This window comes from Alosa alosa, chromosome 7, assembly GCF_017589495.1.
Source record: "Alosa alosa isolate M-15738 ecotype Scorff River chromosome 7, AALO_Geno_1.1, whole genome shotgun sequence".
Taxonomy (NCBI): Eukaryota; Metazoa; Chordata; class Actinopteri; order Clupeiformes; family Clupeidae; genus Alosa; species Alosa alosa.
The window spans coordinates 16,399,601-16,420,187 of record NC_063195.1 but is presented as its reverse complement, the minus strand read 5'-3'; the positions used below and the strand labels follow the sequence as shown (position 1 = coordinate 16,420,187).

Here is a 20,587-nt window from a genome sequence, read left to right as displayed (position 1 = left end):
TTGAATAACAGAAAAAAAAAGCACAAGGATGTTGTGTTATTCTGGAAATATGCAGTCGAGGCAATCAGGCAGAAAGAGGTGGAGGTGCTACAGCTCATCAGCTCTTCACACACTATAAAAGGTGAAAGGTAGAATTTCCTCCCCAGTCTGAAGGCACCATCTAAGCAGTGAGTATGTTTTCACTTTTCCTATAGGCATTGTTTGTATAAAACTAGACTGAAAGTTGGTTTTGGTTTTGTATTATCAATACTTGCTCTTTTCATAACAATAATAACAATAGGAAAGCAATACATTACATTTTGTAATGTATAAAACATTTTGTAGCATTGCTTTTTATGTTTATTTATGAAAACAAACATTCAAATGGTGTCTTTAGAGCAGGCTACTGAATCTCCACTGGATACCTGCAAGGGAATCTCACAACAGCACCATGGTGAGCCCATGTGGTTTTGAAATGCTCAAAGTTGTTATTCTAAAGGCAGAAAACATGTAATCCTACATGAAAAAGGGTGTTCCTACATGGAAAACGGGTGTTTCTACATGGAAAGTGTTTTGATCATATAACATGGGAAAGTCTCTTTGCCCATCAGATTTGCTGGATCATTGCTCTAGTGCTCCCCCTGGTGGTCACTGTTGAGACAGGGCTGCCGACCAACTGTGAGGACATCTTCAACAACGGCCACACCCTCAGCAGTGTGTACACCATCTACCCCACTGGACACAGCGTACCTGTGGAGGTGTACTGCGACATGGGCTGTGATGGCAAACATGACGACGGCAGGTGGACGGTGAGTGATGAGGGACATTATTGCATTTCTCTTTTCATCTATCCATTTAGGTTGTCTCATAAGAGCAAGTATATTTAGCTTATGCAGTCTCTCTCTCTCCCTCTCTCTCCCTCCCCTCTCTCTCTCTCTCTCTCTCTCTCGTCTCCTGTTTTGTCTGACTGCTATCCTTCATAGAAACAACAACAACAATAATAATAATAATAACTGCAACAATGCAAAACATTGCACAGATGTTTCTATTCATGTAGAAGTCTATCATCTTCATCTTGATGTTGAAGTCCTTCATCTCTATTCTTCAGGTGATCCAGAGGAGAATGGATGGCACTGTGAACTTCTACAGGCCCTGGGATCAGTACAAGAAGGGCTTTGGGAACCAGAATGGAGAGTACTGGCTAGGTACGCATGGAAACACACACACACACACACACACACACTCTCTCACTCTCTCTCTGTCTTACACACACACACTCTCTCTCTCACTCTTAGACACACTCTCTCTCTCCCTCTGTCTCTCTCTCACACACACACATACAGACTCTCTCTCTCTCTCACACGCACTGCACCCACCACTCACTCACTCACTCACACACACACACACACACACACACACACACACACTCTCTCACTCTCTCTCTGTCTTACACACACACACTCTCTCTCTCACTCTTAGACACACTCTCTCTCTCCCTCTGTCTCTCTCTCTCTCTCTCTCACACACACACATACAGACTCTCTCTCTCTCACACACGCACGCACGCACACTCACTCACTCACTCACTCACTCACTCACTCACTCACTCTGTGTCTGTCCTGTCTCTGTGTCTGTGCTGTGTGAATGTTCAGGACTGGAGTGGCTCCACCAGCTCAGCAGGAAGAAGGCGTACGAGCTGAGGGTGGACATGGAGGACTTTGAGGGGGGGCAGGTCCACGCCCAGTACTCCTCCTTCTCTGTGGCCTCAGAGGCCGACGGCTACCAGCTACAGGTGTCTGGATACAAAGACGGTGGAGCAGGTAGGAATGGACGCAGGCATACACACACAGACTCTCTCTCATACACACACACACACACACACACACACACACACACACACACACACACACACACACACACACAGACTCTCTCTCTCACACACACACACACACACACATACACACACACATACACACATACATACACACACACACACACACACACACACACACACACACACACACACACACACACACACACACACACACACACACACACACACACACACACACAGACTCTCTCTCTTTCTCTCTCTCTCACACACACACACACACACACACACACACACACACACACACACAAACACCAAAAAAGCTCCAATCAATGATATTACCCAATCAACTTTTACCCAATCAATCCTCGTTTTAAAATCTACAATCAGTTCAATGAAAAAGCAACACTGAAAACTAAACATGCAGTTATGTGTTCCATCCACCAGGGGACGCCCTCGTTCATCACAATGGAAAGAAGTTCACCACCTTCGACAGGGATCAGGATCTGTCTTCCTCTGAGAACTGTGCTCTGTTGTACTTTGGGGCCTTCTGGTACAACAACTGCCACCACACCAACCCCAACGGGCTCTACATGTGGGGCGCCCACAGTCGCTATGGCCATGGGGTCATCTGGAACCAGTGGAAAGGGTTTCATTACTCCCTGAAATCCATCACCATGAAGATCAGATCAGTGTCCTGAGGATGAGGATGATGATGATGAGGATGATGATGATGAGGATGATGATGATGATGATGATGATGATGATGTGCATTTCTTGTACTCAGTTTGAGAAGAAAAAGAAAAATATTTTTACAGTACAGTGTGTGTGTGTGTGTGTGTGTTCTAAGATCTGCCTTGGTCAGGGAGATCTGGATCAACTGTTGTTATTTAAGTCAGGTGTGACTGACATCTATAAGATCTACAAAACAGGACAAAGTCCTGACACAGCACATTCCCCATAGTTGGGACCTCGTATATGTTTTTGTGAGTCTGTTGGGGCCATTTACATCAATCACACTGCCCCTTTTCCAGCCCAACTCTCTGTGTCCAATAAATGTACTTCTTCATGAATTAATGTGTGGCATAATTTTAATTAATACCAACTTTTTGTTGTTATTAAAATAAGTATGTGTAATGAGTAATTCACCATGGAAGTATTAATAGATAATAACTGAATATGAATTATGTTCCCCCACTGTTACTCAATGATAGAGTGCCATGTGGCTATGTTCAAGACAGCTCAAAATCTACAGAAGTTTAGTTTTAGGTGATTTGAGTTGTCTTGAACATACCAGTGGCAGCCTCACATTGCCTTGCATTGAATATTCTTCAGTGCCACTGAGGTACAGAATAGAATGAAAGTGAAATAAGACTCTCATTGTATTGCGTATCTACATTGTGTACAACCACAACATGCTTGAGAATACAGAGGACATGACCTTCGGGTTTTAATGGTAAATAAAGGCATTGTGACTGGAAACAAGTGAAGTCCCTCTCTCTGCTGACATTTGGTGTGAGAGACATTACATCGTACACATTTTTCATTGACCAGCAGGTTACATCCAACATGGTAAGTCTCTTTACTGTACTTTTATATTGTCAGTAATAACTAGTGCTGGTAAAAGGAAAGCACTTATAAACCGCTTTTCTCCTCGTCCGAGCATTCAAACCACTTTACAATGTCATGCCTTTCACCCATTCACATTACACACACACACACACTCATACACCGATGGCGCAGGCTGTCATGCAAGGCAACCCATTGGGAGCACTGAGGTTAAGTGTCTTCCTCAAGGAGGAGTTGGGCTCGACCCGGCCAGCAGCGTTCCGGTAGCTGGTTGGTTAAAAAGACAAAACAATGTGCGAAGTATTATTGCCGAATAAAACTGTTCATGTAAACATGGAAAAATACACAAAGACACACACACACACACACACACACGCATGCATGCATGCATTCATACAATCACAAGTCAGAAATCTGCATACAACTCTGTAGCTCATGACATTTAAACGGTAAAGAATAGCCTCCTTTCTCCTCCATTCTTGCTTGTTTCTCTTTTCCTGCAGCTCTTTTGCTCCCCCTGGTGGTGATCTCACACCCCGTTAGTCAAAGCGCGCTGCCCTTGGACTGCGAGGACATCTACCAGAATGGGTCCAAGCACAACAGGGTTTACACCATCTACCCAACGACGGACGACAAACCCGTGGAGGTGTACTGTGACATGAGGTGTACAGAGGGCGAGAATCACGAAGACGGACAGTGGACGGTCAGTAGGCTACCTGTCTGTATGTCAATGGACTGTAAAGTATAGATAAAAGCCTACCTTACGGTCAGTAAACCTTTCAAGCCTATTAATAGACTGAAAATGTAAAAAAAAAAAATGCACACATAACACAAACAAAAAACACACACACGACACACACACACATACAAAAAGAGAAAAGTAACATGCAGAAATGACAATGAATTCATGTTGCACCAACAAGGTTAAGTTTAAATCAAGGTTTAATCAACCTAATAAATACATCAAAGTAAAATGAGTGATTGCATAGGTAGGCCTATGGTAGGCTACGTGACCGCAGTAGGCCTGGCATCCCCTAAGGCCTAGGCTACCTCGCAAACTGCTTTTGCCACCTTAGTTCCCAGGTGGTCCCGAGTTAGTGGATGCCTAATTATGCTGGGTGCAAAATCATCAGATGCTCCTCTCAGAGTAACCTCTTTGTGAACCAAAGTTATTTAAAGTGTTTGCGATTTCTGCATAAGACATGTCCTTTTTAACCATCTCTTCTATATCCCTCGCAACACTTCCCAAGGCTGCCATATCTAACAGGTATTTTTACCAAGTTTGCCTAAGACTATGATGCGAGCTTCTAGGGCCTCCTCAGATTAGCCTAAGAATAGGCTTCATTGAATAATGATCGTCAAAATGTAAGACTAATTTCGGTATTTGTATTTTGATGTTTTGAAACCGATTAGGAAAACGGAAAATGACTTGATTCTCGTTTTTCGATTTTGTATTTTAAAACGGAAATCAAACAATCCTTCGTTTTTTGTTTTGTTAATTTTCATTTCCGAAACGGAAATCGATTGGCCAGAAGATCCACTGACCGATGACATAAATATAATCTCTCACTGATAAAACTAACTGTGTAAAACTAACTGGTGAGATCATATCTATGACTGGCCTCTTCCTCTTTCTTCAGGTGATCCAAAGGAGACCAATGGCACTGTGAGCTTCTACAGGCCCTGGAATGACTACAAGTGGGGCTTTGGCAACAAGAAAGGAGAGTACTGGCTAGGTAAGCACGGTCTTCACTCTCTGATAGCCTTTCTCCATCGATGGAGAATCAGTTCCATTCCCTTTCACAAACCAACATTTGAACTGTTCGGAGCGGTTTGGAACATGCCACCTTAGTTCGGAGCTTGAACCAGAAAATAGATGTTTTTCCTGTGAGACGGTGTGGGTTCAGAGAGGGTGCCTCTGTCTGTCTAATTTGCTTGACGCCGTCCAAAATAAAGGCGTTGATGCCAGGTCAAGGCAGCGAGGCAGCAGGCAGCTGCCCTCCCTTTCGGACAGATCCTCTCTCTCTCTCTTGTTCTCTTTCTCTCTCTCTCAGATCAAAATGTTCTGACAGCATACTGTATTTTTCATATTGTGAGACTATGGTATAAATAAAGGCATTACAGTAAAGTTGGTATTTTAATTTAAATTCCACTGGTTTGTTTGTTTGTTTGGCAACTGCATAAGACACACAACAACATTCCAAGAAACCAGACCCAAGAGGTATAGATGCCCCTGATAAGACCTTAAGTGTGTGTGTCAGACCCTACACTAAAAGACGTTTCCTTCAGGCAACCCCTACGTTTTGTCTTTAAGCGCTCACCTAATATACCTTGTTGTCAGAGCAGACCGACCACCAGATAACGCACCACAATTCTTCCCTCCTATTCCTGATGGCAATTACAGATGCGCGAATTGCGCGCAATGTAACTTTACTTAAAAATGTAAAACCTTCAACCATCCACATACAGGAAAGGCACCCAAAATAAAGGGAGTCATAACGTGCAATACAAAAAATGTAATATATATGATAAAACGTCCTTGTGGTCTAGCCTATATTGGAAAAACAACACGATGCCTCAAAACACGTATTGCTGAACATAGAAGCAGTATAAAGATCAAAAGAATCCAGTGGCAGTCCATTTTAACAGGACTGTTATGTTATGTTAAACACAATCTCGCAACCCTTAAGTATATCGGGATCAAACAGGTCACTATTCCTAGACGGGGTGGTGATGTGGACAACTTACTCCTAAGAAGAGAGGCTTTTTATATATACACCTTAAACACTATTTCACCAAAGGGGCTTAATATGTATTTTGATCTCAAGCCTTTTCTGTGATTTTCCTTTTTGGATGATGACTATGTATGATGACTATGTATTGTTCTGTATTTTGTATATATGTATATATATATATATATATATATATATATATATATATATATATATATATATATATATATATGTGTGTGTGTGTGTGTGTGTGTGTGTGTGTGTGTGTGTATGTATATGTATTTGTAGGTATATATTTGTCTTTGCCATTATGACTTTGCACATAGGCCTATGCCTATTGATACAATATTTGATTGATACAGCTTTTTTCTTTATTATTGACACATAGGCCGAGCTGCCTGTCAGTCATGATGATTGGCGCCCTTGGGTGCCCTGCCTAGGCGGGTGCTGAATGAATGGTCATGTGATATAGGCCACACTCTTCCTGTTACCCACATGCCTGACGAAGATCCAAGGGGATCGAAACGTTGCTTTTAAATTAATAAAGTTTATATTTTGGAGCAGTTGCAGTGTGCAGACCAAACTTCTTCTACTGTTCACACCAGGAACAATAACTATGAAGACAACTATAAGCAACCACACTGACCAACGATAACGATAAGTCCCTCCTTGTGTTGATAAATGTGACAGATAACATTTGATGGATTCTGATGGGCTGTCAGCTTTTTATTGTTCCCAAAATTGCTCTGAAAGTGATCCTCGACGACATAGTTCTTCATGTCGTTATCATTATAGTTCATCATCATTCCTACTAGATAGAACGATACCCTTTTGCCGTATTGTTATAGTTATCATTCTTGGTGACAACAGCCATTAAGAGAGTAAGAAATGCAACAGTAAGAAAAATAGGAGCTTGTTAAAATTCACTTGGCACTTACTGAAATGTATTATTATTTATTTTAGTGCATGAGAGGTATGCCTGTCAAGTAAAAGTTAAGCCACCCTGTCGCTCTGGTAGACTGTCTGACAAATGTAACGTATGCTTCTGGTTTGTGCAAGTAGGTCTAGCTGTTTTGACCCACAACCCACAGTCAGGCACAAACAACAGGTCTTGTTTTCACATGTTGCCTGATAGATGTCACGTACATTATTCTGAGAAACTGCTTATGTGACTATTTTGTCATCTCTCATCCCAGACAGCAACCACCAGTGTCTTGCCTATAGTCACAACAAAAGCTGAAATATAAGATATGTTTTGTTTGAGCAATAGAAAAATGCACACAGCACAATATTTGTTAAAATTATACAGATCAATTGGGTTCAGACTCAGAACGTGTATGTGTGTGTGTGTGTGTGTGTGTGTGTGTGTGTGTGTGTGTGTGTGTTTGTTATACAGATCAATTGTGTTCAGACTCAGAACGTGTGTGTGTGTGTGTGTGTGTGTGTGTGTATGTGTGTGTGTGTGTGTGTGTGTGTGTGTGTGTGTGTGTGTGTGTGTGGTGTTTATTGCAGCATTACGACAGATAACGTAATAACTTCTGCATCAGGCATATCTAAGTCATTTTTGCACTGCTGCAAGGCATTCATATGAGGCCATTACACATTTTCTCCACACCCTCAACTGTTATTGATTTCCTATAGCGTCCCTTGCTATCTACTAATATAGCGTCCCTTGCTATCTACTAATATTTCGTCCCTTGCTATCTACTAATATTTCGTCCCTTGTTATCTACTATATTTTGCTATCTACTATATTTCGTCCCTTGCTATCTACTATATTTCGTCCCTTGCTATCTACTAATATAGCGTCCCTTGCTATCTACTAATATAGCGTCCCTTGCTATCTACTAATATAGCGTCCCTTGCTATCTACTAATATTTCCCAGCTGTAATGGTAGAAAGTGCAGAGTGATCAGCTAATAGTCATCTGTAGCCATAATGAGTTATTGGCAGGCCTTCTGGGGTGGGCGTTGTTGGGGTTGTGTTGCAGATTTCCTGTCTGTGCGCTTTATGTCGGTTTGTTACTTCATTTCGCACACATCATTTCATCTGATCTCTCTGATCTCAACCAATCACTGAGCAGCTGGCCTTTAAAGGTGACGCTCATTTACGATAGCACGTCAATTCCTCGTCACTCTCTGAACTGCAGTTCTTCTAGTCATGCCAGGCCCTGGTGTAACATTGGTTATCCTTTTAGGTAAGTGACATTTTGTATTCTATTCTTGCTTGTGTGTCTCAATTCATTGCAATGTTCAACGCTAGGTACCTTTTGGGCGTTTCAGGCGTTATGCCATTCTCTTTGAGAGCGTTTGAGACAGAAGTGGATGTAAGAGTTTGGCCAGGAGACAATGTCACTCTGTACTGTGACCAGGTTTGGACCGTAGGTTCAGAAATCTACTGGCACAGAATGAATTGTTTTCAGCATAGACACCCTTCCTTTAGAAAGACAGCTCTACAACTCAGTTGGAACAAAGACTCCCACCACATGCCTAAGTGGAACTCCTCGAGCCAATCCCACGACCTCCTCATTCAGAACATCACTGAATCGGACCTGGGATTGTACTACTGTTCAGTTGGCGTCGCCAACTGGTTGATGCAACTCAGCTTTTGCAACAAAAGCTATTGCATCAACTTGGAAATATAATCTACAAGCTGTCATTTGAAGGTAAGGCAATTTGTCCTACTACAATATTCTATTATAATATTCATTGAAATCATTCACAGTGTTTAAACGGGACAGCCTACCTAATAAATACATTCCAATACCATCCAATTTTTGCCGCGTTACTAAAGTTCAATGGAAAGGGTGTGTGACATATCATTGAATGTATAATTGCAAGAAAATGTAAATAAATCATTTGCCCTTATAATTTTATCATTTTCTTCCTCTTCTTCTTCTTCTTCTTCTTCTTCTTCTTCTTCTTATTCTTCTTCTTCTTCGTAGTAGTAGTCATAGTAGTAGTCATAGTCGTAGTCGTAGTAATAGTAGTCGTAGTATTGTTGTTGATGTTCTTATTGTTCTTATTATTAGTTGTAGCCTAGTATATGTGATGCATGCTTTCCATACTGATTGATGCATGGTTTGTATAGATCTCCCACCCAGCCAGCTTCCCCCATCCCCCCTCCCCCCAACTCCACTCCGTGCTGGGTGCTGTTGGCCAGTCTGTGTCCTCTGTGTGCAGTGGTCTCCATAGTCACCTCCCTGAGCTGTGCTTACTGCCTCTGGTTCAACCCAGGTACAGCTTTAAACTGATCAACTCGAAAAACTGTGTCAACGTCCTTGTGAATTATGACCTCTGTTAGGTAGCCGTCTGTCTGGAACACAAGAAGTGTTGTTGCTTGCTGTGGCTATATTGTCTGTCCCTATCAAATACACCATATTTAAATAATTCATGCCTATGTGAATTATTATGACCTCTGTTAAAAGTATGAAGTGGTCTGTCTGGAACACAACAAGTTGTTTGTTTCTCACAGTAAATGTAACACTGAAATAGCAAATAAAATCAAAAATAAAATGACATTAGGTTAGATTGAAAATTAAAAAGTGGATTTTTGTCTCTTCAGGAATTCACATGAAGGTAGAAGACCTGAAGGGAAAGATATTCCAGGTATTCTCCAACATTGTTTGACATTGTGACATTTGACACACACACACACACACACACATATGTATGTATACAATGGTATATGAGGAGATTGTAACTTCTGTTAGGAATATTCCCAAATCGGTGCATCAATGTACTATTCTGTCATTCTGTCGCTCTGACTGCCCATTAGACTGAGGGTGAAAGCCTGATGTGAGACTCGCAGTGGCCCCCAGGAGACAGCAGAACTCCTTCCAGAAGGAAGATGCAAACTGCGGGCCCCGGTCAGATACAACATCCTTAGGCAGCCCGTGAACCCGGAACACCGGCTCCATGACCACCTGAGCAGTCTCCTTAGCAGAGGGCAACCTTGGCAGTGGGACAAAGTGGCCATCTTGCTGAACCGGTCCACGATTGTGAGGATGACAGTGTTTCCGTCAGATGGAGGGAGTCCGGTGACAAAATCCAGAGACAGGTGGGACCAGGGTGGAACAAAGTGGGCCATCTTGCTAAACCGGTCCACGATTGTGAGGATGACAGTGTTTCCGTCAGATGGAGGGAGTCCGGTGACAAAATCCAGAGACAGGTGGGACCAGGGTGGAACAAAGTGGGCCATCTTGCTGAACCGGTCCACGATTGTGAGGATGACAGTGTTTCCGTCAGATGGAGGGAGTCTGGTGACAAAATCCAGAGACAGGTGGGACCAGGGTGGAACAAAGTGGGCCATCTTGCTGAACCGGTCCACGATTGTGAGGATGACAGTGTTTCCGTCAGATGGAGGGAGTCCGGTGACAAAATCCAGAGACAGGTGGGACCAGGGTCGCTTGGGGACTGGCAGGGGCTGGAGTAAACCAGCTGGGGGACGGCTGGTGGTCTTGTTCTGGTTACAGGTGGGGCAGGCTCTCACGAAGTCTCGGGCATCTCTCCTCAGTGATGGCCACCAGAGCCGCTGGGAGAGCAGATAAATGGTGCGCGTGATGCCGGGATGACAAGCAAGGTGAGTCATGACTGGATCACCTGAGACCTCAGATTTCCAGGAACAAAGAGACGGTCAGTGGGGCAAGTGCTGGGGCCAGGCTGATCTCGGGTAGCCGCTCTAACCTGCTCCTCAATGTCCCAGGTCAGAGTAGCAACTACACAGGAGTTCGGGAGAATGGGCTTGGCTTCCTCCACTGGTGCTTCGGCCCTCTGGAACACACGGGAGAGGGCATCGGGCTTTGCGTTGCGTGAAACAGGGCGGTAAGAGAGGATGAAATTGAACCGTGCGAAAAAGAGGGAACACCGGGACTGACGTGAGTTCAACCTCCTGGCTGTTCGTATATACTCCAGATTCTTATGGTCCGTCCAGACCAGAAACGGAACAGTTGAGCCCTCAAGCCAGTGTTGCCATTCCTCCAGAGCAAGCTTCACAGCCAGTAGCTCGCGGTTCCCAATGTCACAATTTTTGTTCTGCCGGGGACAGTCTGCGGGAGTAGAAAGCACATGGATGTAGCTTGCCATCTGATGCTGCACGCTGGGAGAGTACCACCCCGACCCCCATGTCTGATGCATCCACCTCCACCACAAACTGTCGCTCAGGGTCAGGCATTTGGAGAATGGGAGCAGAGGTGAAGCGTGCCTTCAATGTCTCGAATGCCGTGTCTGCTGCTGGATTCCATCTGAACGGAACCTTAGTGCTGGTGAGAGCGGTGAGGGGGGATGCCACTGTGCTGTAATTTCGGACAAACCTCCTGTAGAAGTTGGCGAAGCCGAAAAATTGTTGCAACTTCTTGCGATTCTCCGGTACGGGCCAGGATGTGACTGCCGTCACCTTTGCAGGGTCCATCTGAATTCTCCCCTCTGCCACTATGTATCCCCGGAATGACGTAGATTGGGCGTGGAACTCACATTTCTCAGCCTTGACAAAAAGAGAGTTTTCAAGGAGACGGCGCAGGACTAGTTGGACGTGATCAATGTGTTCAGACATGGTTTTAGAAAAAAATCAAAATGTCATCTAAATAAACAAATACAAAAATGTTGAGCATGTCTCGCAGAATGTCATTCACCAGAGCCTGGAACACTGCGGGGGCATTGGTCAGGTCAAAAGGCATGACCAGGTACTCATAGTGTCCGGTTGGTGTGTTGAATACCGTCTTCCACTCATCGCCCTCCCTTATGCGAACCAGGTGATATGAGTTTCTAAGGTCTAGCTTGGTAAACATGATGGCACCCTGGAGAAGCTCAAAGGCAGAAGACATGAGTGGCAGAGGGTAGCGGGTCTTGACAGTGATATTGTTCAGTCCACGGTAGTCTATGCATGGGCGGAGTGAGCCGTCCTTTTTCCCCAACAAAGAAGAATCCAGCTCCAGCAGGTGAGGATGATGGACGGATTATCCCAGCAGCTAGGGAGTCATTAATGTATTCCTCCATGGCCTTTCTCTCTGGTGCAGACAAGGACTACAGACGACCCTTTGGTGGTGCGTTGCCAGGCAGAAGGTCTATGGCGCAGTCATATGGCCGGTGAGGGGGCAGAGAGGTGGCTTTGGACTTATTAAAGACATCTCGGAGACCATGGTAACAGACAGGCACGTTGGAAATGTCTGGGACAGGGTAGGTAGTCTTAGGGTTGATGGGCACGACAGCCTCCTTCAAGCAGGTCAGGTGGCATCTCCTGCCCCACTCTCGTACCAATCCCGTCTCCCAGTCAAAGTGGGGGTTGTGTTGGCGCAGCCAAGGATAGCTCAGAATGAGAGGTTGACCAGGTGAGTGCAGAAGATAGAACTGGATAGACTCTTGGTGATTCCCGGAAAGTACCGGGGCTGAGATGTGGGTCACTATGCCGAGTGGGTGTCCATCCAGAGCTCGTGCAGGAACAGGTGGGGACAAGTGGTGGCGTCCCATGCCCAGCTGCCGGGCAAGCTCCACGTCCATGATGTTTGCCTCAGCTCCAGAGTTTACAAGGGCGGCCAGTGTATGGGTGGTGTTGGTTAGCAGAAGGCGGATCTGGAGCAAGGGCTTACGAATGGGGGGAGGCTGGAGACACGTTGAGCTCACTCGGATCTCCCCTACACCCGGTGAGCTCTGGCTTTTGCTGGGCAGGAGGCAACTCGATGGCCCTCACCCCCACAGTACAGACACAGGTTGGATGTAAAGCGCCGCTGACGCTCTTCAGGAGTGAGGGTAGCACGGCCAATCTCCATGGGCTCGGGCTGGCTTGACTGGATTTGAGCAGCGGCTGGGCAGGACAGGGGAACAGACGATGTGCTCCGACCACGGGTGGCTGGCTGGCTCTGGTGTCCCTTCTCTCGCCTCCGGGTCTGAATCCGGCAGGCAATGCGGACCGTGAGGGCAATGGCTTCATGTGCTGGGCAAATCATGGGAGACAAGCTCATCCTTGATGTAATCCGCCAGGCTGTGATAAAAGGAGTCCACCACGGCCTCCATATTCCAGGAGCTGCGCCTCTGTCCGATTACCTTGACGGAGGGTCATGAGTGCAAGGGATGCTTCAGAGGTGGAAGAGCCCAGGTCGAACACCTTGATCATCTCCTCTGCAAACGCATTGAAGGTGGTACAGGCTGGTGTTTGCTTCTCAAACTCAGCCGTTCCCCAGAGCTGAGCTCGACCGGTCAGGTGGGTGATTACATATCCGACTCAAGAATGCTGTATTACCCGTTTGCAGCGAGTGGGTTGCCATCAAATGCTCGCTTCCTGGGGTTCGATCTTGGGGTTTCCGATCTTGGAGCTGAGGACGGTGCTGCTGGGGCGTCGGGGGCTGAAGCGTTGGGAACTGGAGCATTAGGCTCTTAAAAGAGTGGTGCGGTGGAAGCAGACGGAGTTGCCGGGATGGTGAGTGCCTGGATCACCTGGGCCAGCTGCTGTTGTTGTTGCTGGAGTTGTTGTTGGAGCTGATTGCTGATCTGGATCAAAGATGCAATGTCCCCAGACATCCGGGTGACTTCCCCTTCTGCATGTTCAAGACGGACCAGGGCAGAGGGTTTGTGCGCTGGTTCCATGATGGTCTGTTCGTACTGTCAAGTACGAGACAGGCGAACCAGATGCGTTTCACGAACACCAGAAGGTTATCTTTATTAAATAAGGGGAAAGGGGAAGTGGAGAGTGAGAGTCAGAGTGGAGGCAGTGAATCCAGTGGCTGGAGTGGGGTCTGTGAGAGGCTGAGTGGAGCGAGAGACCCCAGTGGCTGGAGTGGGGTCTGTGAGAGGCTGAGTGGAGTGAGAGACCCCAGTGGCTGGAGTGGGGTCTGTGAGAGGCTGAGTGGAGCGAGAGACCCCAGTGGCTGGAGTGGTGTCCGTGAGAGGCTGAGTGGAGTGAGAGACCCCAGTGGCTGGAGTGGTGTCCGTGAGAGGCTGAGTGGAGCGAGCAGCAGCAGACACCGGCACAGACAGAGTGTTCTGAGAGGGGTAGAGGCACAGAAGCGAAGATACAGAAATCTTGAAAACAGTGAAAACAGGTCTGGTTACCAGGAGCGGGAAGATGGTCGTTGTACGGTTGAACAGGTCAGGTCAAACAGGTAGGAATCAGCACGGAGATCAGTTGAGGAAGGCCTACGAACAGGAACACGCTGAATCGCAGACGAACTGACACTGAATGTCTGGAGACCTGTGCCTTAAGTACACAGCAGCTGGTAACAAGGTGCAAGTGGCAGTGATTAGGAGCAATGAACAGGTGAGCTTCCTGATAGGTTAGAGTGTGAGTGTGAGGGGGGTGTGGCAACAGGCAGAGTGAGGTGGAATAATATCCAATTAGTAGAGCAGGGAGCAGACTCATGACATATTCTGTCTCCTGTAAACTTGTCTCTTTGTTTTTATGAAAGGCGGTCTCCACTAAAGAGCACCAGTGCCTGGCTTCCCTCCAAGGTGAGGCCTGTCTGCACACTGAGGTCACCTACAGACAACTGTGAACCCCATCAGGACTTCTGCCCCGTTTTACATTTTTGACATTAGTGTTTGATTATGTGGGTCTCATTGCAAAGGAGTGTGTCTTATGCTTATGCATTTTTATTATTCATCGATAAATGTCCAGTCTAACAATAAAAAATACTATATGGATGTACTGTATGTCAGTGTCAATGCCAATTTATTTCTACAGCATATATAACAAACAACAACAGTTGGCCAAAGTGCTGTAAAAATAAAATAAAATAAAATAAAAGAATAGTACAATTATAGTATAAAAATAATAGTAATAACAATAATGTACTGTATGGATATAAAATAAATAAATATACGATACGGAAATAAGTCAACCATTATTATACTGTAAACTCGAATAGTCAAAATATTTGTGGGAACTACTTGCCTGAAGGCTTTTAATTTATTCACTGAATCAATTTAAGCTAAAACAAATATGTGATTGAAATACCAGCAACACTCAAATATTCGTGCCTAAAGTGACTTAAAGCAATTACTGTAAGTAAAAAATATCAATTAAATCATTCAGTCATATTCAGTCATAAAGTTGTAATAATTGTACACATAAAGTGTTTTTTAACACTTTGAGCATTGAGTGTCTATTAACTATGTTTCATACCTGATAGCTGGGATGCACTAGTCACTTCATCAAGTTAAGAATATAAACACAGTCAGAACACCCTCCCTATTTCTGACACTCCTTTTGACATGTTCTCTGATCTCATGAGAGTATCTGATCATCTGGCCCCCTATATACATGCTCGGCCCAGCCTAAAGATGAAAACCACATCCCTTCTGAGCCTGCTGCACCTGCACAAACACACACACACACAAACAGACACACACACACACACACACACACACACACACACACACACACACACACACACACACACACACATACACACACAAGGCCGCTTTACACATACACACACACATATTTTAAGGAATAACATTTATTTATTTACATGATTCATTCACAAAGAAAATTGATGTCCTTAAAAGTTGGATTTTTACTCATTTTTTTCTTAACTTATGCACAGCACTATATATATATGTGTGTGTGTGTGTGTGTGTGTATGTATATATATAAAACAAATATGCTATTATACACATACATACACATACATTTACATAATTTACATAATTTACATAGCAGGAGGTGCGAGGCAGCTAGGGCGATTGTGGGTTTCCTGTTTATTTTCGCCCTCTCGTTTGAGCCTCTCTGGTTACTGCATGTTGTTTGAAAAGCCTGCGGATGCACACTCTCGACTAATGAGCCCCTTCAGCAGCCCCCTGTAAAATGCCTGCTGCACCTGCACAAACACACACACACACACACACACACACACACACACACACACACACACACACACACACACACACACCACACACACACTCTTTTTCTATAATGTTGTTGCACCTTGCACACTCTATAGCTCACCAACTACCACCAACTGCACAAACTATGCTTGCTCAACTTGCTTTGTTATGGTTGTGCCTTGTACACACAATTTGTTATTATGGAAATAATATGTTATATTATTTTAATATGAAAGACCATGGTTGCATTTTGCACACTCTTTGTTCATTATGCTTGTACCATACACATTCTGTTTCTTCATCATGGCTGTGCACCACGTGTACAGTATTTGTAGAAATCTGTTTATTCTTCCAATAGCTTATTGTCTTAATTAGCTGTTCATTTTTCTAATAGCGTATTGTCTTAATTAGTTGTTTATTCTTCCAATAGTGTATTGTCTTAATTAGCTGTTCATTCTTACAATAGCTTTTTGTCTTAATTAGTTGTTTATTCTTACAATAGCATATTGTCTCAATTAGTTGTTTATTCTTCCAATAGTGTATTGTCTTAATTAGCTGTTCATTCTTCCAATAGCTTATTATCTTAATTAGTTGTTTATTCTTACAATATCGTATTGTCTTACTTAGTTGTTTATTCTTACAATAGCATATTGTCTTAATTAGTTGATTAATTGACATCTCACCCTTAACTCACTACATTACTTGGGCCTGCTTACTTGATATGTGCATGTAAAATTATCGTATAATAGATTTCCACAATATCCCTTTTGTGAACATATACAAAATGTAAAAATATATATGAGGATGGATCTTTTTGGATTTCGTTTTCATCAGTAGTACCCCACTACATTAAGGTATTATTGGATGAATGACTACTGTTTGCAGTTTTAAATATTGTCTGTTTAAATAGTGTCTTTTAGTGTTAGTGTTTTGGCGCCCCCTGGTGAGCTTCTAGTGCCCTTGTTGGAAAAAGAAGCTGACGAACAGTTGGTCTATGCAAGAACTAGCAACAAGAGGAAATAAACTGTATACAATAAACAATTAAGGCAACAGTTAACTTAATTGGCTTTTAATTGCAAATTTAAATAAACTATTCAAGGCCCACATTTAAGCTTACAACATTCGTGTTTTTTATCCCTTTGAAACAGAGATGTGGTCAAACACAAGGTTGTTTTTCTGAATTCAGCTCTTTACTATTACAATTTTACAAGTAACTCCTCTCTAAGTTATTCTTCCTAAAGCAGCCAGAATTCAATTCAAATTTCTCATTCTGGCCTAAAGGACACTTACTGATCTGTGCCCTGCTATTTTGTATGTTTATTTTCATTATCAATTTTATATTGTATTGATATTATTGTTATTTTTACTATTTTGCTTATAGGTTTACCAACAAATATATAATGATAATTTTTAACTATCATAATTTTCATATTATGTAAGTTGCTTTGGTCAAAAGTGTCAGCTAAATACAATACCATAACCATTACAATAACCATAATCACCCATCTGTGAGTGTGAAACATAGAATTAGGTTCAGCAGAATGTTTCACTAACATATATATATTTTTAATATTACTTTCTACATCAGATTCGTGGACCTTTACGTTTAAATGGACTCGTTATGGCAGATAAGACAGTAGAAAACTCCAATAAAAGTAGAAAAACTCCAATAAAATTTGTATCAACTTTGAGGGACAGCTATGACCATGCAGGATTATCCAGACCAAACGTGACGATTTTGCTACATACTATTCCTATTTATGTACCAGCATGCAAAATTTGAGCCTCCTACATGGTTTAGTTCTTGCGCTGTGGGCTTGTGAACTTTGACAAAAAAAAGAGGCCGAACAAAATCCACACCCCCCTCCCCCTGTACAACTGGCTGTAGCCTATCTTGGAAAGTATTGATCTTACATAAGAGTAATTTTACAGTGTGTCTGCTGGGTAACATATGTACACCTGGTAATTTTTTCAGATTTTTTTGATACCTAAGTGCGTGGGCCCTGGTTGAACTGACGTGGAATGACCCAGTAACGTTAGTCCACTCTCTTGACGCTCAATCAATGATGAAAACCTGTAACCTCCTACCGATAGAGGGCGCGTTGTTAGTTTAGTGACTGGGTGACGTGTAAGTTCTTACAGTACCAGGAAGTGAACGGGACAGTTGGCTAACAAGCTACCGTAGTCAGAAACCGTCAAGAGTTTTCAGAAATTTACCAGGATAACTGTAAGATAATAAAACAAAGTTGTATACTGTGGGAAGAAGGAACGTACAAGGGCAGAGTCGTGTGGCAAAATCACGACCATGGTACTGCTGCGAGATTTATACATGCCACTTATTGCTGTCATAGCGCTGGTATCTTTTTGCGACGCAAGAATACACCAACTTACTCTAAAGGTAGGTAACATTACAGAAACGGTGATCAACTATGATCCTAACTGACCTTACACGTTGCACTGACACTTCGTGCCAGAAGGACAGACGGGTGTTCTGGTGTAACCGACGGTCGGACAAAAACACGTATTGTCCCAAGTTGTTGTGAAATAGATGATGATTAGCATCTTAACTTAGCCAATAGCCACCTAGCTAGCTTGGTAATTAGCTAGTTATGAATAAGTTATACGAGTAACGCAAACCTAGTTAACAATCGATAAGTTAGCCTAGTTAGCTTTTCAGCTAACCTTGACATGCTGGTGGAGAGCACAACATAGTTTGTAAAGTCAGAAGACGTGGTAGCAATGTAGCAGGAGACCAACCAAGTCAAGTAAAGTTGTTTGACAGTTGTGATTGTCGCAGAATTTGGTCACATGTCAGGCATGATGCTCCACGAATGTGAAATTCGACTAGCCGACTCTTTTGTAATCCAGTGCTAAGGTAGCGTAATATTAGGTTAATACAGCTCCACCAAAATAATTGAACTGAAAGACTTCATGACTGGCGTTTCTGTTTCATCTGACCAGCTCAGCGCTAACTTTGCCAGCTGTCATTGAACTGGTAATGGTGCTAAACGTTGCAGAATTGCAGTGTTAATGCTATTGAAAATAATACATAAATAAAAAGCTCTTTTGAGATCAGAGAGATGAGAAGGGTAAGCGAGTTTTGCTGTCCAAATATTTTGAGAAAGTTATCGGTAGGTCTACCGCTGCAGTAGGTAACGTTAACTAAGCTAACTTACAGTAGACCTAGTTGTTGAAATAAGGCGTTCGAACCTGTGAGGTTTGTGCAAACTGTTGCAGAAAGTTTTTTGCAGCCTGGAAGACGTTATCTCTTTCTTCAAAAGCTCGACCAAAGACCAGTCTGCATTTGTATTTGTATCAGCGCGATATTAGATCCATATTCACCAATGTTATCTGTCTGTATATGCGTGTCACCAGTTCGGGGAGTCATTGTTCAAGCTCATCCATGCTTACTGTTGGTTTCAATTCTCAGCAATATTAACCAACTTACCTCCATTTGAATCGCCCTTTATCTTTCATCATAGCCTTTTTCTAGTTCTTGTCTTCCTTGTTTCTTACTGTTACAAGTATTTTGTGTGAAAGCTGTGGTCCTCTAAAAATAATCACTTTGGAGGAAGTGGTTTTGGCTCATTTAGAAACAACAAGCCACCCGTTAACCCCCATTTCTATCTCTTTTCAGAATGAAACGCGTTCCATCATCCACCTTAACACATTTGGTTTCAATGCCAACGGCACTCTGGAGTTCCAGCTAGTGTCTCTCCGGCTGTCACCAGCTCACCTGAAGGCTTCAACTACATTCGTAAGTCTGTGTGTGTGTCTGTCTGTCTGTCTGTCTGTGTGTGTGTGTGAACGAGGCAGTGCTGCGGATTAGGTGGCAGATAGTAATAACTACCGTGAGCTATTTCCCCAATGTGTTGAGCCCTGCCAGAGTGTGTGTGTGTGTGTGTGTGTGTGTGTGTGTGTGTGTGTGTGTGTGTGTGTTATAAGGAATAGCGGGTCAGCACCGCGAGCGAGTGGAGTTTGTTTGTTTGTTTGTTTGTTTATTTGTTTTTTTTTGCTAAAAGTGTATGTTTGATTGCCACGTGTATTAGTTGTAAACTATAGTTTTGTGTCTGGTGTTTGTGTGCGTACGTACATGCTGTATATCATAGTAACAACTATCCTCCTTTCTTCCTAGCAGATTGGATTCAGCCTGGCCAAATCACGAGTGAATGGTGTCCTCGCATACAATGTGAGTATAGCCTCTTCACCATGGAAATAAAGTTCAGTGCCTGTGTTTGTGTAAATCTACGGTGTGTGTATAGAGGAAGAATAAGAGCTGTCAGATGTGTGTGTGTGTGTGTGTTATTCTTGGGAGGATGGGGGGAGAGAGAGAGAGACAGGGACAGATAGACAATGTAACTGTGTGTGTGTGTGTGTGTGTGTGTGTGTGTGTGTGTGTGTGTGTGTGTGGCGCGCGCAGGGAGAGGAAGCAGAGTCATGTGTGCCACAGGAGAAGACGAACACAGCAGAACCTCTTGCCGTCTTCGCCATCCACACCAACGACCCGCCGAGGTAAGAGTGTGTGTGTGTGTGTGTGTTTGTGAGTGATGTGTATGGTTGCATAGCAATCAACGCAAAGCAGGTTACACATGCATGCAAATGTAAATAGATTGCTTTTCTTTGTCCCTGGAAAAACTGGACAGCAGTACAATCTAAATATT

The 20,587-nt window shown here is 43.6% G+C and overlaps 2 protein-coding genes across 2 annotated transcripts in view; both read left to right on the top strand.

Moving 5' to 3' along the window:
• The first annotated feature begins 74 nt into the window (after positions 1-74).
• LOC125298652 (microfibril-associated glycoprotein 4-like) lies at positions 75-2,883 on the top strand. The gene is made up of 6 exons (XM_048249492.1): positions 75-167; positions 377-433; positions 591-788; positions 1,088-1,184; positions 1,632-1,799; positions 2,258-2,883. The coding sequence occupies exons 2-6, from the start codon at positions 431-433 to the stop codon at positions 2,509-2,511; spliced, it is 720 nt and encodes a 239-aa protein (XP_048105449.1). The 5' UTR covers positions 75-167; positions 377-430; the 3' UTR covers positions 2,512-2,883.
• A 15,194-nt stretch (positions 2,884-18,077) lies between these two features.
• Positions 18,078-20,587, top strand: part of LOC125298635 (protein GPR108-like) — a 13,909-nt gene continuing 11,399 nt past the window's right edge. The window contains exons 1-4 of the mRNA XM_048249456.1: positions 18,078-18,324; positions 19,564-19,683; positions 20,065-20,115; positions 20,347-20,438. Of these exons, the coding sequence (XP_048105413.1) occupies positions 18,232-18,324; positions 19,564-19,683; positions 20,065-20,115; positions 20,347-20,438 (356 nt within the window). The 5' untranslated portion in view covers positions 18,078-18,231. The remainder of the gene's footprint in view (positions 18,325-19,563; positions 19,684-20,064; positions 20,116-20,346; positions 20,439-20,587) is intronic.

Excerpts from the sequence above, each read along its gene's own strand:
- LOC125298652 (XM_048249492.1), top strand. Across the intron at positions 789-1,087 it reads ATGACGACGGCAGGTGGACG|GTGATCCAGAGGAGAATGGA; the intron begins GTGAGTGATGAG and ends TCTATTCTTCAG. Across the intron at positions 1,800-2,257 it reads ATACAAAGACGGTGGAGCAG|GGGACGCCCTCGTTCATCAC; the intron begins GTAGGAATGGAC and ends TCCATCCACCAG.